General features: G+C 34.4%; 1 protein-coding gene across 1 annotated transcript; it reads right to left on the bottom strand.

Moving 5' to 3' along the window:
• Positions 1–17,573: 17,573 nt before the first annotated feature.
• On the bottom strand, positions 17,574–19,980 carry LOC126969610 (mid1-interacting protein 1-B). Its single transcript, XM_050815157.1, has 2 exons — positions 19,772–19,980; positions 17,574–18,174 (listed from the first exon to the last, which is right to left on the bottom strand). The coding sequence occupies exons 1-2, from the start codon at positions 19,813–19,815 to the stop codon at positions 17,715–17,717; spliced, it is 504 nt and encodes a 167-aa protein (XP_050671114.1). The 5' UTR covers positions 19,816–19,980; the 3' UTR covers positions 17,574–17,714.
• Positions 19,981–20,237: the final 257 nt, after the last annotated feature.

Raw genomic sequence — 20,237 nt, 5'->3', positions numbered from 1 at the left:
ACTTAAGAAATATTTATAGTCAACACTGCCTTAAAATTAAAATTAGATTTTTTTATTATATTTTTTATCTATATTTGTTAATTACACTTGTATAAAATCAATGTTCTAATAAGCATTAATGTATTACAAGAGACTTGATCCTGCAGACAAACCGTCCAAACAGTTTTGCGGGAATATGTTAGCTTATAAGATTCTTTCTGTAAATGATTAATAGTATAAATAAATAATAAAAAAAAAACGTTCAGTAAAATTGCTTCAAATGTATGTCGTGACTAGTTTTATTTTATTTATTTATTGACGTACAATAAACAACTAGACTTACAATCATGCTCAAAAATTGTCTGAACCAAAACTCTGCCTACGCGTCTTTTAGGTAGAGTTTCCATTCAGTTGTGTTTCGACCGCGCTTTAAAAACAACGCCACGCAATGACAAAGTGTTCAGTGACAAACTGTCCAGAATAAATTCATATTATCCAAACTTTAAAAGGTTGGAGTGTCTTATTTCAGGTAAGTGCACCTTTAAATAAACAAAATTGTGTATCTAACCTGACGTTTTTCATCATTTTGCTAAATAATGACATTTCAATTGCTAAAACAAAATGTTCTTCGATCGTGTTAGCGTCCGTCTCGCACGTGAGCTATGTGTTACTACTTCTAATGAGCGTAAACAATGGGATGTAACATGTCTGTCTCACAATTGATAAATGTAATTATAGACAAATAAGAATTTGTAACAATCTGTTTTGAAACGAGCAACCTTAGAGTAACTTGCTCGTTCTTCTCTGGGGAAACCCGCCTTCCAAATGAGTTGTATCATAAAAAAATGACATATTTCAAGTGTAAATAACGTGATTTACAGAAATAAAATATTTTTGATTGATTGATTGATTGAATAGATCCTGAAAATTTATTGATGTAGGCGTTACTTTGTTGAAATCCATAATTATACAAATGATTTGAGTTTTCTTTAGTGTTAATTCCTCCAATATTTGTCTTTAAACACGAGTCTCATACCAGTGTTTGGCGAGACAACAGGATGCCTCGTGTATTTGTATTTTATAGTTAAAATCGTAACAAATTGTTTAGATTTGCAAGAGCGACATCTCAAGTCAATTTCCTAATATGCAGGTTATCAACTGTAAAGTAGATCCTGTAGATGAAGCCACAACCTGAGAGTTCAACAAAGCATACAAGATTTTATGACGATACGTTACTGGAACGGTTAGCTCAGTTGGAAGAGCACTCGCACGGAATGCGAGAGGACGTGGGTTCGAGACCCGCATCGTTCATAAAGTTTTGTTTTCAAATTTTATTTGTGTAATATTAATTTCGGTAAATCATAAAGGAAGGTGTGTTAAGTGACGTAAGTAGGTCTTTAGTTGAACGATACGATGTAGGAGCAAACACCTTTAAGGATAATGCTTGTTGATAAAGTTACGTTTGTATTTCATTATTACGCAGCAACAGGTAACTAGGTACGTGTGCAATACAACGAACGTTGCGCAAAGGCCGCCGAAGGCCAGTACGTTTTGCACAAAATATAAATTGCTGTTAATTTAGGAACTGACATTCCGATAGTGATTAGAGATCGTTACATTTTCAGCTTTAATTGAACTCTTGTAAACATGTTTGTTTTGGAGTACTATGACCGCTGCGAAATGATTTATCATTAATCATTTTGTATTTTGGATATCATCCCCACCATCCTCCACAGTGCGGTTTTCAAGAAACTTTCTTCCACGTACTACAAAGCTGTGGAGTGAAAATCCTTGTACGGAGTTTCTGAGACGATACGACATGGATACCTTCAAAAAAAACGCGTACACCTTCCTTAAAGGCCGGCAACGCTCCTTCGATTTCTCTGGTGTTACAAGAGAATGTGGGGCGCGGTGATCACTTAACACCAGGTGAGCCGTACGTTTGTTTGTCCTCGTTTTCCATAAAATAATGTTTATGTGCATGGGATTCTCAGTAACTTCCAACTTTTTCCATTTGATAGCATTCAGTGCTCGAATCATCGAAGTTTCCGCTCCGCTTAGCTCGACTCTTTGGCAATGCGTAAAGTTATAATATCTATACAATACATATGTGATACGTTTTTATGATTCATCACTTTGTTAATTTTTTATCTTACAACAACTAAGTCAAAATGTTTGAGTAAATTTGGTGCATATGGCCACTAATATTTCCTCTTAATCTGGGAAACGTTTCAATAGAACATTCGCTACACATCTCAAATTTACAAATCTACTCTCTACATAATTTTGAAAAGAAACAATTTTGAAAAATTAATGACTTTTTACCGAAACCGTTACTTACCCCGACTAAACTATTAAAAAGAATTAGACAGATACTTGACCCAAGAAAGGCAAATAATATGAAACCAATGTCCAATACGGTCGTAGTTGGTCAACCGCTAGACAAGCACTAACTACGGTCTAAATAGTAATAAAAGAAAAAGATCAAAGATTGTTATGAATGTATATTTAATTTAAACTTTATTTAAGTTATAATAACAATTATAATGTAAGTATTTAATTTGCGCATAATTTGTACGCATACACACCGCTTTTCTTTTGCCTCGGTTCGATTGTTTGACAGCTGCGATTCCATAGACATATAATGTATAGACAAACAAATCGTACAAGAGAAAACAACATCTCTAACGGCGCTAACAGCAAGATAGAAAATGAAGGGGAATCTATTGTAACCTACTGTAACAGATTTTGACTAACAAGTCGTAAACAGCCACACCTGGGATTAGCTCCTTATTATTTTGAATATTAAACTACTAGCTAACGAACATATTGACAACACAGAATTGGTCAGGTATTATCAGGCTGTCAGGTCTAAGCTTTAATATTTTTTAAGTCTATGGGTACATCCCATGTTCTGTCTTATTTGAGTAAGACACTTAAATTTAATGTGATATATGCATTGTGAACAAAGTACATTTTCCTCGTACACTTGACATTGACCAGCCACCTCCTAACCTATGTCGTAAGGAAGCACTCGGACAAGACTAGACAATGGACATCTTTGAGCAGTGGCGCAGTAACGCAATCAATTCGAAGGTTAAATAATAAATAATCGTCTAACATTATGTAGGATTCTGATAAAACAATACATAACATCGTACATCCATATTATGTACATCGCCACGGTACAATACACGCAGACCCCTCTATTTCGAACCTTCTCGAATCTCGAACATTCTTTACGGCTCCATTGCATACAAACACAGTTTCTACATTTCAGCAGAAAATCATATGGCATTCGGCAGAGACTTCATAATTTTTTTATTTCAACCAAGGAAGTATTACTAACTTTTAACAATATTTAAATTCGAAAAAATAAAGTACTGAATAAATAATGCTATAAATCGGTGTGAAAAGTGAAAATTTCATTAATGGGTTTTAAAAATACGAACAACAGCTATTTCTTTAGTATTTTATTCATTAACCAATGACGTTATATAGACATATAAGGATATTCGTAGTCTGATAGCGGAACGGCAAAAGTGTGCTTAAAGACAATGTAAGCATACTTTTCTCCATTGTGTGTCGACTGTCACCATCTGAATCGGGTTCTAAAATCAACGTACTGAACTAAATAAATGTTTTACAATGCTGCTTATTGACCAAGAATATTTTAAACAACTGGAGTAAATGCGGCAATGTATAGATATATCAGGCGAAGCTTATTATGGTCTAATTTGTGGAATGTTCCATATTTCGGCTTTGTATACGACGTAATTTGTCTATACGTATAGAATGTCATTGACAAAAACATATACAATATAATTTTTCATTCACTGATCGCGCTTTTAATACAGTCGACCTGGGCGGAATTTACCCGAACGAGAGACCCGAGCATAACACGTCAGTCTCATTCGGTACCAATAATAACGTTTGCACGCAGAATTTATCACATCAAAATCATTAGCAGTAAGTGATCCATACCATCAAACAAAATTTTCAACAATACCATTGCCGGTCTTAAGAAGCAATAAAAAGCATGCTGGTGTTATTATTGCAACTTACGCTAGCTAAAATATTTTTTTTTTCATGGAATAGGAGGACAAACGAGCGTACGGGTCACCTGGTGTTAAGTAATCACCGCCGCCCACATTCTCTTGCAATTGCATGAGGAAACACAAGAGCGTTGCCGGCCCTTAAGGAAGGTGTACGCGCTTTTTTTGAAGGTACCCATGTCGTATCGTCCCGGAAACACCGCACAAGGAAGCTCATTCCACAGCTTTGTAGTACGTGGAAGAAAGCTCCTTGAAAACCGCACTGTGGAGGACCGCCACACATCCAGATGGTGGGGATGATATCCTAACTTGTGGCGTGTCGAGGCAGAAGTAAGAAATAAATCATTTTACTATCTCTAGGGTCCGTCATATCTGAGAATCGTGGTCAACATCTGGAGCGGATGATCTGACTCTACTGTCTCTTACAGCCGTGGAATACACTCCAAGTCCACGGCTGTATATATTGATGACGAGTTTTTAATTTGGTCAGTGCATCTTGTGGAGAACGACCACGCGATTTTTTGCCTCCGGGATTGTGTAGCCAAAATATGCAAGAATACGTTGTCTGCATGTGGTGATGTTTGGTGAATAAACAAGTTTTCATACGGCGCTGGTTCAGGATCGATGCTTTCGTACGTTTCGCTCCACTCAGTATTCTTAACATTCGCCTCCAACACCAAATCTCGAATGCATCAATCCTTTGCCTCTCTCGGTGCAAGATTGCCCACATTTTAGTCCATACAGGAGGATAGGGTAAACCAGAGTTTGTTCATTGACTCATTATTACAGGTGATAATTAAACATTTAACTATGGTAGTGAAAAGTTTAACTAAATTGTATTTTAATTAAATCGTTGCGGGTTTAACTGATGTTGGAATGTCACCAGTCACTCTTTGTCATAACGTCAATAGATAGCCATACGTCGTCAATAGATAGGTGATGAGTGTTGATGATGTCAGTGAAAACTCATGTTGAATGTTGTTGTGATTGTGTTTTGTTTGGATAAAAATGGATGATCTAATTATCATTAATACATAATAACCGGTTAAAGTGATTAATTTGACATGTTTTATTACATTAACTTGAGATAATTATTAATTGAGGTAATTATTCATAATGGCGCCTTTTTCTGCCGTGAAGCAGTAATGTGTAAGGATTATTGTATTTCGGTCTGAAGGGCGCCGTAGCTAGTGAAATTACTGGGCAAATGAGACATAACATCTTATCTTTCAAGGTGACGAGCCCAATTGTAATGCCGATCAGATTTCTGAGCGGCACTGCGTTGTAATGGGCAATTCGTATCAATTACCATTAGCTGAATGTTCTGCTTATCTCGTCCCTTATTGTCATAAAACATCACATGTACTCCAGTGGTAGCAAATCTTAAGAACTACACTCCCACTGCAGACGATCATATTATAGCATGTCTACAGTTTTTTAATTAACTGATGAAAGTAATGGTAAACTTTATCTTTAAATAATTAATAAATTACACTTTCATTCCAATTGCATAACAACTCGTAATTTACTTAATACTTTACTTATTTTATGTGCTAAGCCTTATCACGAGTAAAATATATTATGTTTAAATGAATATCATTTGAACATAATATACACATAAGTAGCCATTTCAAAAATTTGCCCGTAATCCTGGTCAGACTTATTAGCGTCAAAATATACACTTCTAGGTACTATTTAATCTCGACCACTGTCTCATAAAAGGAATCATAAGCTGAGGCCTCTTTCAGATTTAAGAATTGTAAAACAACAAACCGTCGCAGGCAAGACATTCATCAGTATGATAAGGACAACTCCAGCTTCGACTGTAATTCGAGCGGACGCTGGGCTTAGTTGGTAAGAGTACTGGGAAGTAGCTCGAGAAGCTCGGCTTCTAATCCAGCATCATCCAATTTTGGTACAAATTAAATTTGTATAATTTATCCCGGAAGTGAGGGATATCACTTAAAAATAACAAAGTGTTTGATTTGAAAGAGCGAGCAAGTCAATTTCCTATTAAACAATTATTTTGGTTAAACAGGTTATCTATCAACTGTAAAGTCCTGTAGACAACTCGAGGGTTGAACAAACATACCACGATTTACGGATCATGCGGCATGCCGACGGTTGGTGTAGTTGGTAAGAGCGCTGTGACGTTACCAAGCAGGCGCGGGTTTGTATCCCGCATTTGGTACAAATTAAATTTCTATTAAAATCATGAGTTATAAACTCAAAAATCAGGAATTCGTTCCCGGCACATACCTCTTCCACGAATTACCCAAACGTAACAAAATTATGCAAACTAAATGGGAAGGAAGTTTCCTGAAGAAGAAATTTTTATTTCGAAAGTATATCTTGTGAACTTAAAACGTTATCCCAATTTTAAATGTGTGATACTTACTTTTGAAGGCCAGTGTAGTACTAGTGTTAAAGTTAGTTAACTACCTACGGTGGGCAGTCTAAAAAGTGCATATACGGAGACAAGGTAGGCACTGTGGATCTAACTACGACTAGTTAGATCCACAGTGCCTACCTTGCTAGATAACCAATGCAAAGCCCTGCACGTCGGTAATAAATAATGAATTATAATGAAAGGGAGATCGTAACATTCATAAACAAGCCATTGGGCATATGAATATATTGAAAAAAAATACTGAATGTACCTATTAATAATAAAATTATTAAATTTTTTATGTAACTAATCCATGTTTACTTACGCCCAAAGATACGGTAAAATTAGTGTTAAATCAAAGAAGTTTCGCCGCACATATAACTTTCAACACATTATTATTTTTGACTTTCCCATAAATATTATTTTTCATTTTAAATGTACACCATCAATCAGTGTAGTAATCACCATACTAAGTTTGTTTGGAACATTGACCGTCTAGCACAACCTTAATACCTTCTGATAAACAATTTAAATCTCTTGAGAAATATGTCAACTGGCAGTACTTGTGTATCGATTTTTTAGACTTTGCCAAGAAACATAACACAACCAAGGTTGTTCTAATATCATGTTACATGTCCAATTCTCAGCACTAATAACTTCATTCCGTAGGACTAATAATTATTCTAAGAATATATTTCTGATCAGAGCGTACAGAATTGACATTTGCTATGTAATCTGAATAAAATTGTACCTTCTGTTAAATTTTTAATTGTACCTTTAGGTACTGTTATAATAAATAATATAATGTTAATAAAGTCAATTTACGCCATTAGCTATTTAATCAAAGATAATTTAAATTTGTTTTATTTCTATGTAAAATAACTATTTTAGCTAGTGTAGTATCTTTGTTTATTACATTTGTACATTAAATAAATAAAGAAAAAAATAAGAGAAAAAAGGATGTACTTTAATCGCAATTTGTTTGTGGAATAGAAAATTGAGAATGTGATTGCTTATGGCGGCGTCGTAGATTGGGTCATTTACTAGGATGGATATTTTGATGAGTAATAAAAAGTTTTTTAAATACATTTATAACTGTTTTTAATGAGATGTTAAGAATTAATTGATATATTGTTGTAAAGTTCACATAATACCAGTTGATACAGAGTACTCATAACCGGTTGAGGTTTTTTATGATTAATTACAAACATTTTTTTAACTTGTTTTACAAACGTATGTATAATTTTTCAATTATTGCATCACCCAGAGATTGTACAAATATTTTGTAAGTTCCTATGCATACATGAAAGTGTTGATTTAAAAAAGTTATAGTGTCTTGCCACTTCTTTTAATTAAGCTCAACTTTAAATCTTAAATCTTTGACAAATCTTTTTCATTTGAGAATCGTCAAGAAATTCACATAATTTTAGAAATCACCAGTGGGATGCTCCTTTGCACAGGATGCCAGCTATATTATGGGTGCCACAACGGCGCCTTTTTCTGTCATGAAGCAGAATTGTGTTTCGGTCTAAAAAAGGGCGCCGTACCTACCTAGTGAAATTTCTGGGTAAATGAGACTTAACATCTTATGTCTCAAAGTGACGAGCGCAATTGTAGTGCCGCTCAGAGTGTTTTACTTAGTCTGTGTATGACTCACGAGACATTCATAGATATCATCAGATATATAAAGTCATACAGGATAGATTGATAAGTCTTAAGTAACAAGTAATTCACAGTGATAAAAAGTATCATAAACCGATTAGAATTCATTTAGTGTTTTTTATTACCGGATCTGTGTATGTATGTAGATATGTATGAGTATATGTTTGTATGTGTTTAAGTGTTTGGTTGTGAAATGTGTGTACGTCAGTCCGTCATTCACAAAGCATTATTATTCACACTGACGTCAAAAGGGATTCATCTAAGTCTATTGAAAGGATAAACAGTGCCCGTTGAGTGACACTCATTAATATTTCCATGTTTACAAATACGTTCAAAATAGAAGGTATATATTCCTTCCTTGACGTTAATTCCAATTCATAATTATTATTGCTTACGTCAAAGTAAACAATATTTGCATCATCATTAAAACACGCTTACATACGATTTAGGCCCGGTATCCACCAAAGCGGAGAGGAGACGAGAGGAGATAAGCGAAAACGAGATAACGAAACTGTCAGGATTTCCACGAGAACGGAGAAGAGATGTGAGCTGCCTACACGCATCTCTGCTCCGCCGCCTGCTTGATCGCTCGACGCGACACAAAATCAAACAAAAATGAGGAGTGGGAGGCTCCTTCGCAAAGGAAGCCGGTTAGATTATGAGTACCACAACGGTGCCTATTTCTGCCGTGAAGCAGTAATATGTAAGCATAACTGTGTTTCGGTCTGAAGGGCGCCGTAGCTACTGAAATGACTGGTCAAATGAGACTTAACATCTTATGTCTCAAGGTGACGAGCGCAATAATTGTAGTGCCGCTCATAATTTTTGGGTTTTTCAATAATCCTGAATGGCACTGCATTGTCATGGGCGGGGCGTATCAATTACCATCAGCTGAATGTCCTGCTCGTCTCGTCCCTTATTTTCATAAAAAAAAAACTCTCCTCTCCTCTCCGCTTGATCCATTTCCACCGAAGCTAAGCGGAGAGGATATGTGGAAATAACGAAATCAGATTGGTTATCAAAATACATCTCCTCTCCGGTTTGGTGGATACCGAGCCTAATAGACTTATCCTAAAATAAAAAAATGAATTGCATAAACTGCCTCCTAATATCGAGGCAGTTTATGCAATTTATTTTTTTTATAAGGAAACAGAACATGATATTGTGTTTGTTCTTCAGCCTGAGTTGTGTGATCCAATGTATTACACCTTAGTTTTTATTTTTAGTCGACTTAAAAAATAAGTGGATCTCAATTTGTTTGTATTTTTTACGTTTGTTATCTGACTGGATTCTGAGTTATTATAAACATAATTAACTTCCTATTTGGATAATTATCTTAATCGTAAGGGCATAGAGCTATCATATGTAATAATATCATTAGATGTTATTAAATTATTAATTAATGTCGTAATTTTAAAGTTTAACTAGTCAACTATAAAATTTTGTAGAAAATATATTTTTAATACCGTTTCTGTAAGTATATAGAATTTCATGATGTTATTAATTTTAAATTACGATTTATTTAATAGGGTATACCTAAGCTTCACACGTATCTCTATGTTTAATATATTTAACAGAATAATTATATACACATATTATATTTGAAAACATAATGAGCGGTATTCCACAGAGAAAACCGTTCGAGTGAGGTAACGTAATTAATCCCAGGTGTGAGGGTTATCACTTTAAAAAAAATAGCAAATTGTTTAGTATCATTAAAATTTAACGTCTTTTACTTACTTCAACGTAACGTCTCATTTAATAAAATTGTTGCACACTTATCAACAAAAGATGATTATATTATATTCATATCCTAACAAATTCACCACGATAGAAAACATATTATCGAAACACATACGATACAAGATGAAGTCGGATTTTTTAAATTATAAGTACCTATTGTTGATACTCTCTGTAATATAAATAAAGAAGAAACTGAAATAGATAATAAACATGTTTAGAATTAAGAAAATGATTTTAAAATAGCGGTCATTCTATTGAAATAAAAATTATCTACGGTATATATATCTTCTGTCTGTTCATTCTAAGTTAAATATTTTGTCTCGCGCTTCCTCGATATCTGTCGTAGGTACCCCTAACAGCGAGTATACAAACATTTAAAATAATGATCGTTGGCGTATTCTTCTTTAACCATTTAATTAATTTATTTAATTAGATAGTTATACCAACAACACATCATTATACAATTAAAATTTTAGCAAGGACACAAGGGATAGAGGAACCTTAAAGGGAGGCAAGAAATGAAAGTCGTGAAAGTATGGCAAGTACGGGATAGAAAAGGAAACAGAGCAGACAAGTAATGCAATCCAAGATGATATAGAGAAAATTTTTTGGTCCAGGATAGCAAAGAACATGTGATAAGAAGTGGTAAAGGATAAGTTACAGGAGGTTTTATTATTTGTCACGGGACACGTTGTTCAATTAAAATTTAGAGAAAATATCAGCAGGATTCAATTCAGATTGGATTGGGAAGTGTTCAAAAAATCTATACAAGCATCTTAGTATGATGCTCAGAAGCATGCACGCGTTGAATGGTGCCGTGACATACTCACATGAGACCTATCTTACATTAATCAATACTTGATTGTATACCCCAACCGACAGTTTGGGTGTTTGAAAACAAACCAACTCCTAATAAAGTGAAGCGAACTAGTGCGGGTATGATTTGATAGCTAGGTTTTTCAGTTTGATTGGGTACTTGGTTTCAATATATCTACGAAATCAAAATAGTATCAATTCCGAGACAAGTACTACAAAATGCTCACCAGAGCCTTTCACTACTGTGAGCATCAAGCGACCCAACACAGGGCATCGCGAGCTACTGCTTCACCGCGACACTCAACCTCATAACAAATTATTTCCTGAACATCGCATCGCTCAAACTCCTGATTTATCCCCGTGTGACGTCTTTTTATTCCCTAAACAAATCAGCTTAAAGAGACACGGTTTTCGTCGCCGGTAGATGCGGTATGAGCGTTCTAGAAAGCTATAGAAGAGATGTCTGAAGCGGGCTGGAAAATGTTAAAAAAAATTATGTTAAAAATTGGTTCCGATCTAAAATAACTTTGTATATTATTATTTGAGTATTCTTTGAAAAGATTTTTGATTAAAAAAGGGAGAGAATTTATTTTAAAAGTTAACTAAGTACCCATAGAACATATATTTTTAATAACCCAAATATTTCTGAGGGACACGTAAGGGAGCAGCAATCCTGGCTTTAGATTAGATTTTAACAACAAAACACAAGAAAGACCTATTCAATATAACTATAAGACATAATTACTTTCAAAATCCCTTAGGGACGTATCAATCGACATGGTTTACAGTAACATTTATTGACACAATTTTATATAAAATCGTAACGCAATTCTTCTTTTCTATTATTCTAGTTATTGCAAATACTTTCAATACGCATATATATGCTTTATAAATAAAATTATACACCACAAACAAAACACAATCGTCACAAGAAGTAGGTAGGTACCTAAACAAACAAAACAAAATAACACGTCATCAAATATTTACCCCAGATACAAGTGACTTGGAATGGACGCAATCGATAACTTGTAACAGATTGATCCGATTGCTAATGTTATGTCATTATAGAGTAAATAATTAACATCAATAACCGTTGTATATTAAGACTATCAACTACTGAATATAAATAAAATTCAAGTGTTTTTTGTTATGTGAAAACACCAAGGTTTTTACTAAATGCCTTTATAATATTTACACATACATGGAACTTCAAACAGAAAAACATTGTTATTGGTTATTTGGTATTGTTCCGCGAAATAATTGTATGGTGGACGCATTATGCGATGTAGGTACTTTTTCTTTTAGTTACTAGGTAATTCGGCGTAAAATATAAGAACATCATATTGTAATCGTGACGGTATGGACCCGTGGTAAGTAATGACATGTACTCGGACGGCGACACCTTGATACTAGATGTAGGTCATCTAAATATCAATGATAAACATTCTTGATTAAAATTAATAAATGTTAATTCAAAATAGGGTTTTAAATCACTTATTGAACGTCGAAAACTACCACCCATTAGAAAATTAATATCTCAAGCCTTATCTAAGAATAATTTATCGCATAACAACCCGATTATGAGAATTTGCAGAGAATTTAATGAAGTGTGTGCTGATTTTGATATATTCTTTACAAATATAAACTTGTTTAAAAATACTCTAGTTGCTAGTTTACGTAAAATAATTTAATGTTTAACTTAAATTGCGTCATAATGTAATTTCTGTTGTGTCCACTTATTATTTTTTTCTGTATTTGGTGAATGATGTGTACAATCTTAATTGGATCTCAGGATCATAAAAATATGCTGTAATTGTTATTAGATGATAGTTTTATCTTGTGATCTGTTATTGTACCTACTTGTAAAGAAATAAATAAATAAATAACGGGTGCAAAAACCTCAGCGACCTTTTTTTTATTATAGTAATTAGTATTTCCATGAGCGTCTTTTAAAAATTATTTTGAATTTCATCTCACATTTTCTTGAAGCATATTATAAAAGCATATAATATAGTGTTTCAATCAAGTAAAATTATAAAATGGCTTAAAAAGAAACGAGATAGTCGGCTATTCATAGGGCTAGAACCATTATTTGATGCTGGACTCGCTACTAGGCTCTCATACGCAGAAGAAAATCTTAAAGCAATTTGTCATTGGACACCTCAGCATTGCCCTACTGCCACTCTTTAATCTATTTACTTTAACATGTGTGCCCTTAGTAATTGTTATTGTTATCGATAATGGGTTTCATATTTGAAGTTTATCTGATAGTGGAAAAGCGTCAATGACGGAGACATAAATAATCAACTTAGTAATTGTTCATACAATTGTATCAGATATTATACCAGTTTTATTGTCTTATTATCTTATTCCATAATATATCAGACACTTACCCCATGACTTCTTATAATATTAACATAAACCATATTAGACAGCAATGAACATTCAAACTACTAGGTAACTATTTTACACTAAATCTCGGAAAATCCCTTTTGAATATTTATTTTTTTGAATTAAATTTTTTGTCGCATCGACAACTCTATGAGGAACGAATGGCTGACTTAGGGACAGTATGAACTGTTTTCTCCATAGCACTATTCACCGTACAGAAAATTGTGAGTACCTGCTCAGTTGTATTGCACTTAAGGTAAAATAAATAAATAAGGTCACTTACAAGTTACAACTTTCCCAGAGTTAAATTATCCAAAATTTTCTATACCTACCCCATCGAGTAGATCTAATCTAGGCATTCTTGAGGAGTATAATTTAATAAATGGTCGCATTGAGTTGAATAAATGGACGTGTTTCATGGCTCTTTATATGTATAGTTTTAGAAAAAGATTTGGGAGCATTTAAGAATTTAGTTTTTCATTTGTTATTAGTTATTTTAAAATGAAAAGATTTAGCATTAATATTATTTAAGTCTTTTAGCAAAGTTATGTACACCGTAATTGTAACACATATCAGGCACGTTACCCTTTAATGTATAAAACTAGTTTGTAAGCATAATATATTGTGTAATGTGGTTGTACTTTTTTAATAAATTAAAAAATAAAGTACCAAATCTATTAGTCAGGGGAAATGCGATTATACTACAAATTTGACCCTAGTTACGATTCGCTAACTTTCACCTCATGTACTATTGAAGTTAGGTATTTCTTTAGAGAGGATGGTTTGAATGATTTATCGATCATTTTCTTGGCGTGACTCTCCGACTAGCGAAGGTTGGCAGTCAGCTTTGCAATTTTTTTTGTTATTCGCGAGGCGAAATAGTTCTGCCGCACTCGTGATTCCTGTCCACTCTCGGATGTTGCGCAGCCAAAACTTTTTCTGCGACCTTCGAACTCTTCTTCCGGCAACTTTTCCCATCATGATGAGTTGTACGAGTTCGTACCTCTCGTGCCTAAGAACGTGCGCCAAATATGTGACTTTCCTCATCTTGATGGTTTGCATGAGTTTTCTCTTTTGATTGACGCGGCACAAAACTTCCACATTCGTGATCTTGTGAGTTCAACTAATGTCCAACATACGTCTTTAGGCCCAAATTTCAAAAGCTTCTATCCGTTTCTACCTATACACTGTATTCTAATTGCATAATATAAAGTAGTTGATTCTGCAGCAAAACTAAAAGATACAATTTTTAGGGGTGGCGATAGAAGATGCAGTGTTGGTAGGCCCCCCGCAAAATGGACCGACGATCTGGTCAAGATCGCCGGAATACGTTGGATGAGGGCAGCGGAAGACCGATCGTCGTGGAAATCTTTAGGGGAGGCCTTTTTACAGCAGTGGACGTCTTCCGGCTGATGATGATGATTTAAGTACCTATGCATTATTCAAAATTAGATAATTTTAATAATAAATTGGATCATCGAGTCTCTTATCATAGAATTAAGCGAGAATCCAAAGAGCTCTTTATTACTAACGTAATCACAAATATTGATATCGATGTAGGTATTTATAAGTTTTCTTTTTAATACTTGTGATATGTACAGGAATGATCGCCAAGCTGCCAAACAAGACCAGTGTCGCTGGGTGGCAGTGGGTTCCGTATTGCCAACATTTCAGTTGCTTTGCATTTCCCCACATACTTTTTTAATATCACGGGGGAGCTGACTCCCCCTTGCTTCGGCAGCCAATTTAATTTAAGAACATCGCTAACATATCATCATGATAAATACCGGTATAATTCCCAACCCATACATATATAGCTGAGAATAATTGAAAGACTACTTAAGTAGATATAATGCCTACTGGATTATGCAATCTGTGCAATCATGCGATACGCTGCGCGCACAAAAATCGATTGTATTCTTCTTCCACCCAACTCAAGGTTAACTTCGCTGCGTCAGTTTCTGATTAGCAACTTAATTATATGAATCATGCTAATAATTTTAAGACGGAAGATCTGTTTGCGACTGTGATAATTATAGGACGAAGGGTTCAAGTTTATATTGTTACATTATACATAGCACTTATTCATTTGGTATGTTGGTAATTACAATATACTGTACTAGCAGTTGCCTGCGACTTCGTCCGCGTATGATTTCTGATTTCCTATGAGATTATTTTCCTGCTGGAAAGGAAATCAAATCTATCGACAAAAGTCCTACCGCTAGTAAAAATCGCACTTCATAGTTAATACCTATAGAGGTCGCAATTTACATTATTTTTGGAATAAAAAGCTGGCGTTTCTATTTTTCCAAACTTCCCCGTAATCTAAATATCAATTTACATAATGTTATAAGCCTTCACGTAGGTAGGTACAACTCGTAAAAGAAACAATTTCTGAGATGTACACCGGCCGTTTTATAAGTTTGATACTGGCTTTATTGTTATAATAAGATTATCGGGTAGCATAATATGTTAACCAGAAATTTTTGCTATGTTTAAATTGCAATTGGTATTCCGATGATATGGAAAATAAAAACTCAAAAGTATGAAATAACTTACTAAAGATTTAATTTATTACACCTTTTATACAAACCTTTAATATAATAAAATACTATTATTTGTATGTGCTACCTATTGTTAGGGTTAAAGTCGGTGCTTGCCCGATTGGGTTGTTTGGTTCTAGACAAAGCTATCCCGCTCAGTCACGCGAGGCGAGTGTAGGTACCTGCTATAACATATTTTGGCTTAGCACGGACTTCATAAAATCAAAACTACTGGGTCAAACTATGTCAATTATTTTTGGGACGAAATGGCAAATATTTCGCATCAAACTGAAGAAGAACACTTGGTGTACACGTATACATAAAAAAAATACCAATCGAATTGAGAATGTCCTTCTTTTCAAAGTCGGTTTAAAAGAATTGACAGTACTATTTTTTTAAAACTTCCCTGTAAACAACATTTCTAGTTCTTCTTATGTGTTGAAGAATAACTAAACTATCTGGTGAACTCACTCTGGAGCACGCTACATACAACTGTCATACGAGAAACATTCATTTCTGAGATCTATACCAGCTACTTTCAAAGATTGGCCCTGTGCTTTATTAATTGTAATCGCGTAGCATAGTTTAACCGGAAATTGCAGACGTTTAAATTCAAATGGTAATCCGATGGTATCGAGGGAATCCTAGGGATAAAGACTGTTGCCCCTTAGTTGACGCCAGTTAAAATGGTGGCTTCGATCACATGTTTATGCAAGGTTTTGACCTGAAATCTGGTTCCATTCCAATGTTTCGGAGGGTTTAGATTCCGTATTAAAATAATTGGAGCGCAAACGTATGAAGATGTGAGATGGTATTCCTGGTGGCTCAAGAGTGTGAAGAAACTACAGGATATTCTGCCGAGTCTGCTGACTTTAAAATATTCGTGTCCGAATATTCAAGTCAGCGCTGACTTCAAGCCACTGTACTGACTTCAAATCAGTTTACACAGGGTTTTTTTCGGGTCAGCACTGACTTGCCTCGAATTTGTAGTCAGTTACTTACCCTGTGTAAATCAGCCTTAATGCACAGCATCATCGACCTCCAATACATTCAGTAACCTAAATTACGGTTTTTACGTCGCTAATTTCAAAAACATAGGACTTTCATGTAATCTTTCAACCCCCATTTCATCCCGTTTGGGGTGGGGGATTTTCATAGTATCCTATCTTCTTGCACTTGCCCCCTAGAAAGTACCTACATTTCAAATTGAAATAACTATGATTACAACTTTTGTATACAAACTTTAACCCTTTTTATTATTAAATATTATTATTGAGTGTTAGAGACTGAGAGTTGAAGTTAGAGACGTGAAAATCGACATTTAGGTTATCCTGGAACGGTTAACGTGAAAATATAGGACTTACATACAACCTTCGATCCCCTTAGCGGAATATTTTCTCAAATCCGTTTCTTAGCTAACACCTACGCCCTAGAAAGAACCTACCTTCCAAATTTGTTGGCTTTGAAGTTTCTGAGATTTGAAGATGCGAAATGAAGTGAGTTGGTTTCAAAAATTATCGACACTTGTCTAGAATAATCTGTATAGATTTGCAACGTCGCAATGAAAATAAAAAAAATATAAACGTATTTGTTTCTTACCAAACAAGAACACGGTAGGTATGAAACATTTTATATTTACTTACTCGAAAATTTATTTGTGTATGTGTACAAATGACAACAAAAGATTTTCCTCAGTTAATTATTATTGTAGAATACATTAAGTGTATCACGTGGTATGTACTTGTGATACAACCTTACGAAATGTGTAACATTGAAGCATTCGTGTTATGTAATCATGGACGCAGTTGAGATAACGATGCATGATGCTTTATCATTATAATCAACCATCAGCGATTGTGACTAAGATTCACTGTATGTATTTTCTTTTAGTATATTGGCCTAAAGAGTTGAGTGATTATTACTATTTCACTATTGGGAATATGCATTATTAAAAAAGAAGTTAAAGCATTTTAAATAAGAAATGAAACAAATAAAAATTACTGAATTGAATTTTATTTAAATAACCATATATGTAAGTGAGATTTGCACATGTCCAGCCCTATAGCCTATATTTACAAAGCGGGCCCGTTAACCTATATATACATACGCGCAGAATAACTAAATCACAGGCAATGTTTACACGGGTGCTCCAACTTCTTCTTGATACGACCTCGTGAGATGAGCGGCGGTGGCGGTGAGGTGACGAAGACAGCGGCGTAGACCACGGAGGTGGTTCCTACAGCTAGCAGCAGCGCGAGCGGCTGATTCTATGTCATCTTCGCCGTCAATACCAGAATCCCCTGCTGCACTTGATGCATCACTATCTGTGTCACTCATATCTGAAACCCTTCTACCCCTTTCAACATGTTCTTCAACATCCCCTGCCCATAGAAGTTCAGTCTTTAAGGCATTCAGCATAGAGAAAAGACTGAATGGATCGTCATCACCTTCTTGGGGCAAGTTCATGAGCCGACTTGGGACAAGTACAGTTTCATCCATGGCATTCACCATTTTGACAAACTTCTCCATGTCATTGAGGATGCTCTGCGTGGAGAACTCGGTGTTATCATGTCTGGCGATTTTTCGCAAGCTGTTCCTGTAACAATTGAAACCGTTGTTAAATTGTTATTGTACATAATAGAGGATACAAACATCGAAGAATAGTCATAGATACTTTCTTGTATAATGTTTATCTTGGTTATAAATTTTTCATGTTGTGAGTAAAAGCCAATAAAATAGGTAATGTTAGGTCATAACATATATAAACAATAAATTTCATTTACCTACATAATTATCACAAACTTGATTAAATCATAAATTGAATATCGATAATATCTATGAAGCAATAAATTTGCAACTATTTATAATTTTACAATTTTGAAAGGGCCATCATATTCCCATATTTTTTTTTAAATAGTAAGACAAGAAGAGAATCACTCGGAAGTATTCACCATCATCCCCTTGCCTTCTTACCACACCAGAGGAAATACAGGATTGTTGCCGGCCTCTAAGGTGATTGATGTACACACTTTCTTACTACAGATTTAAGTTAGTTTTATGTCCTCTGATTGTCAAGATAGTTAGCAGAATCAAAATTTAAAAAATATTATCTAAATGAAGTTCATATATTCTTGTTTAATAATGTCCCGGTAAGTATACAGGTTGTCACTTTTATAACAATATATTCTGTAATATTTTTATGTGTGATCAAGATAAAATCATTTAGATGAATGATTGAGCACTTGTAATACTCCTATGCTCCTACACTAATACCACATAATTTACTGAGAGTAAAATTTCAGTCTACAATGAGCTGAAATATTCTCGAATCTCTGCCACTTATAAGTTACTATAAGTAAACTACAATGTTTTTGAGCCAGATATCTTAATATAACCTACTCACAAATAACCTATCAGTGTATATTTCCTTAATAAATTGTTACATATCATAAAATGTTAATTATTTTAATTCTTAATTTGCCTACATGGTCGAAATCCAAGTGCATAAATTATGTAATTTGTAACCTTGTTCAGACTAAAGAAAGCTACCTTGATATAAGTTTGTCAGTAACTCTTGACCCATTAAATTTGTGATATGTACCTAGTATTAACATTCAATAACAGTTTTAAATTAATTCAAGGTGTTCTTCACTTATAATCAACTACTACTATTTATGTATTCTAGTCTCTACAACTATAAAATTAATGTCTTTAGCGTTTGTTACATCACAAACGAAATAGGACATTTTATTAACTTTTTAGAATGATTAATTAATGTAACCTATATACTATCATTTATCACACAAGTATTTGAGAATTCGTTCACAATCGCATTCAGCGCACGCCTAGAAAGAAGAATTTTGATACTTTACAGAACAGAACATAACCTCAATAACGAGAAGCTTAGGTAATTGCTTACTTATGGTCCTTAAGTAACGGATTAAAATAGTTTTCCTAATTAAATAACTATCTACAAAAAACCATCAGTTCGTCTGGGAATTATTGCATTGAGCTAACTCAATGTGAAAGGCGTTGGTCAGTGTTTCATCATTTTCGAGATGCTATTCAGACTAAGTTGTGACTCTTATATTATATATTAAATAAACCCTTCCAAAAACAAGTATAGCATCAAATATCAATAAAATTAACGTGCTAATGGACAGGGTCATTTTAATTAAAAAACGCGTCCCTACCTGCTGTTCTCCAATTTCGATGAAATATCTGTGTTGGTAGCCATTTTGTATTATTTATCACTGAACACACACGTTATTCAATTTTCCACTGTTTTTGTATTGGTACCAGCTTACGAAATATCGCGGGATAAATGGTTTCACTAATATGAACAACCGTCGACCACACACCAGCGTTGATTTTGACGTTTGCCTAGAAGTGGGGAGTGTCCTCGCAATTTATATGACGCTGTGATCATGCGATGCGGGGGCAAGAGGGAAAACCGTACCGTGCATACTAGTTTAATCATTCCGAACTATTTTTGTATCTAAATAATCCGTCATTCTCTTATGAATAAAGTGTAAATGCATACGTGAAAATCATAATCTATATTATACTCAAATGTACCACTGTGTAAAGTAAATATACCTGCCGTTTATTATTAAAATAAAATGTGCAGTGCACGCTGATGCTATGCGTTTCATTGAA

Source organism: Leptidea sinapis, chromosome 18 (assembly GCF_905404315.1).
Source record: "Leptidea sinapis chromosome 18, ilLepSina1.1, whole genome shotgun sequence".
In the NCBI taxonomy this organism is placed as follows: domain Eukaryota; kingdom Metazoa; phylum Arthropoda; class Insecta; order Lepidoptera; family Pieridae; genus Leptidea; species Leptidea sinapis.
Note: the sequence above shows the minus strand (reverse complement) of the source record. Positions and strands in the feature narration are given on the sequence as shown.

Excerpts from the sequence above, each read along its gene's own strand:
- LOC126969610 (XM_050815157.1), bottom strand. The coding sequence starts at position 19,815 with ATGGCTACCAACACAGATATTTCATCGAAATTGGAGAACAGCAG. Across the intron at positions 18,175-19,771 it reads TCGAAATTGGAGAACAGCAG|GAACAGCTTGCGAAAAATCG; the intron begins GTAGGGACGCGT and ends CAATTGTTACAG.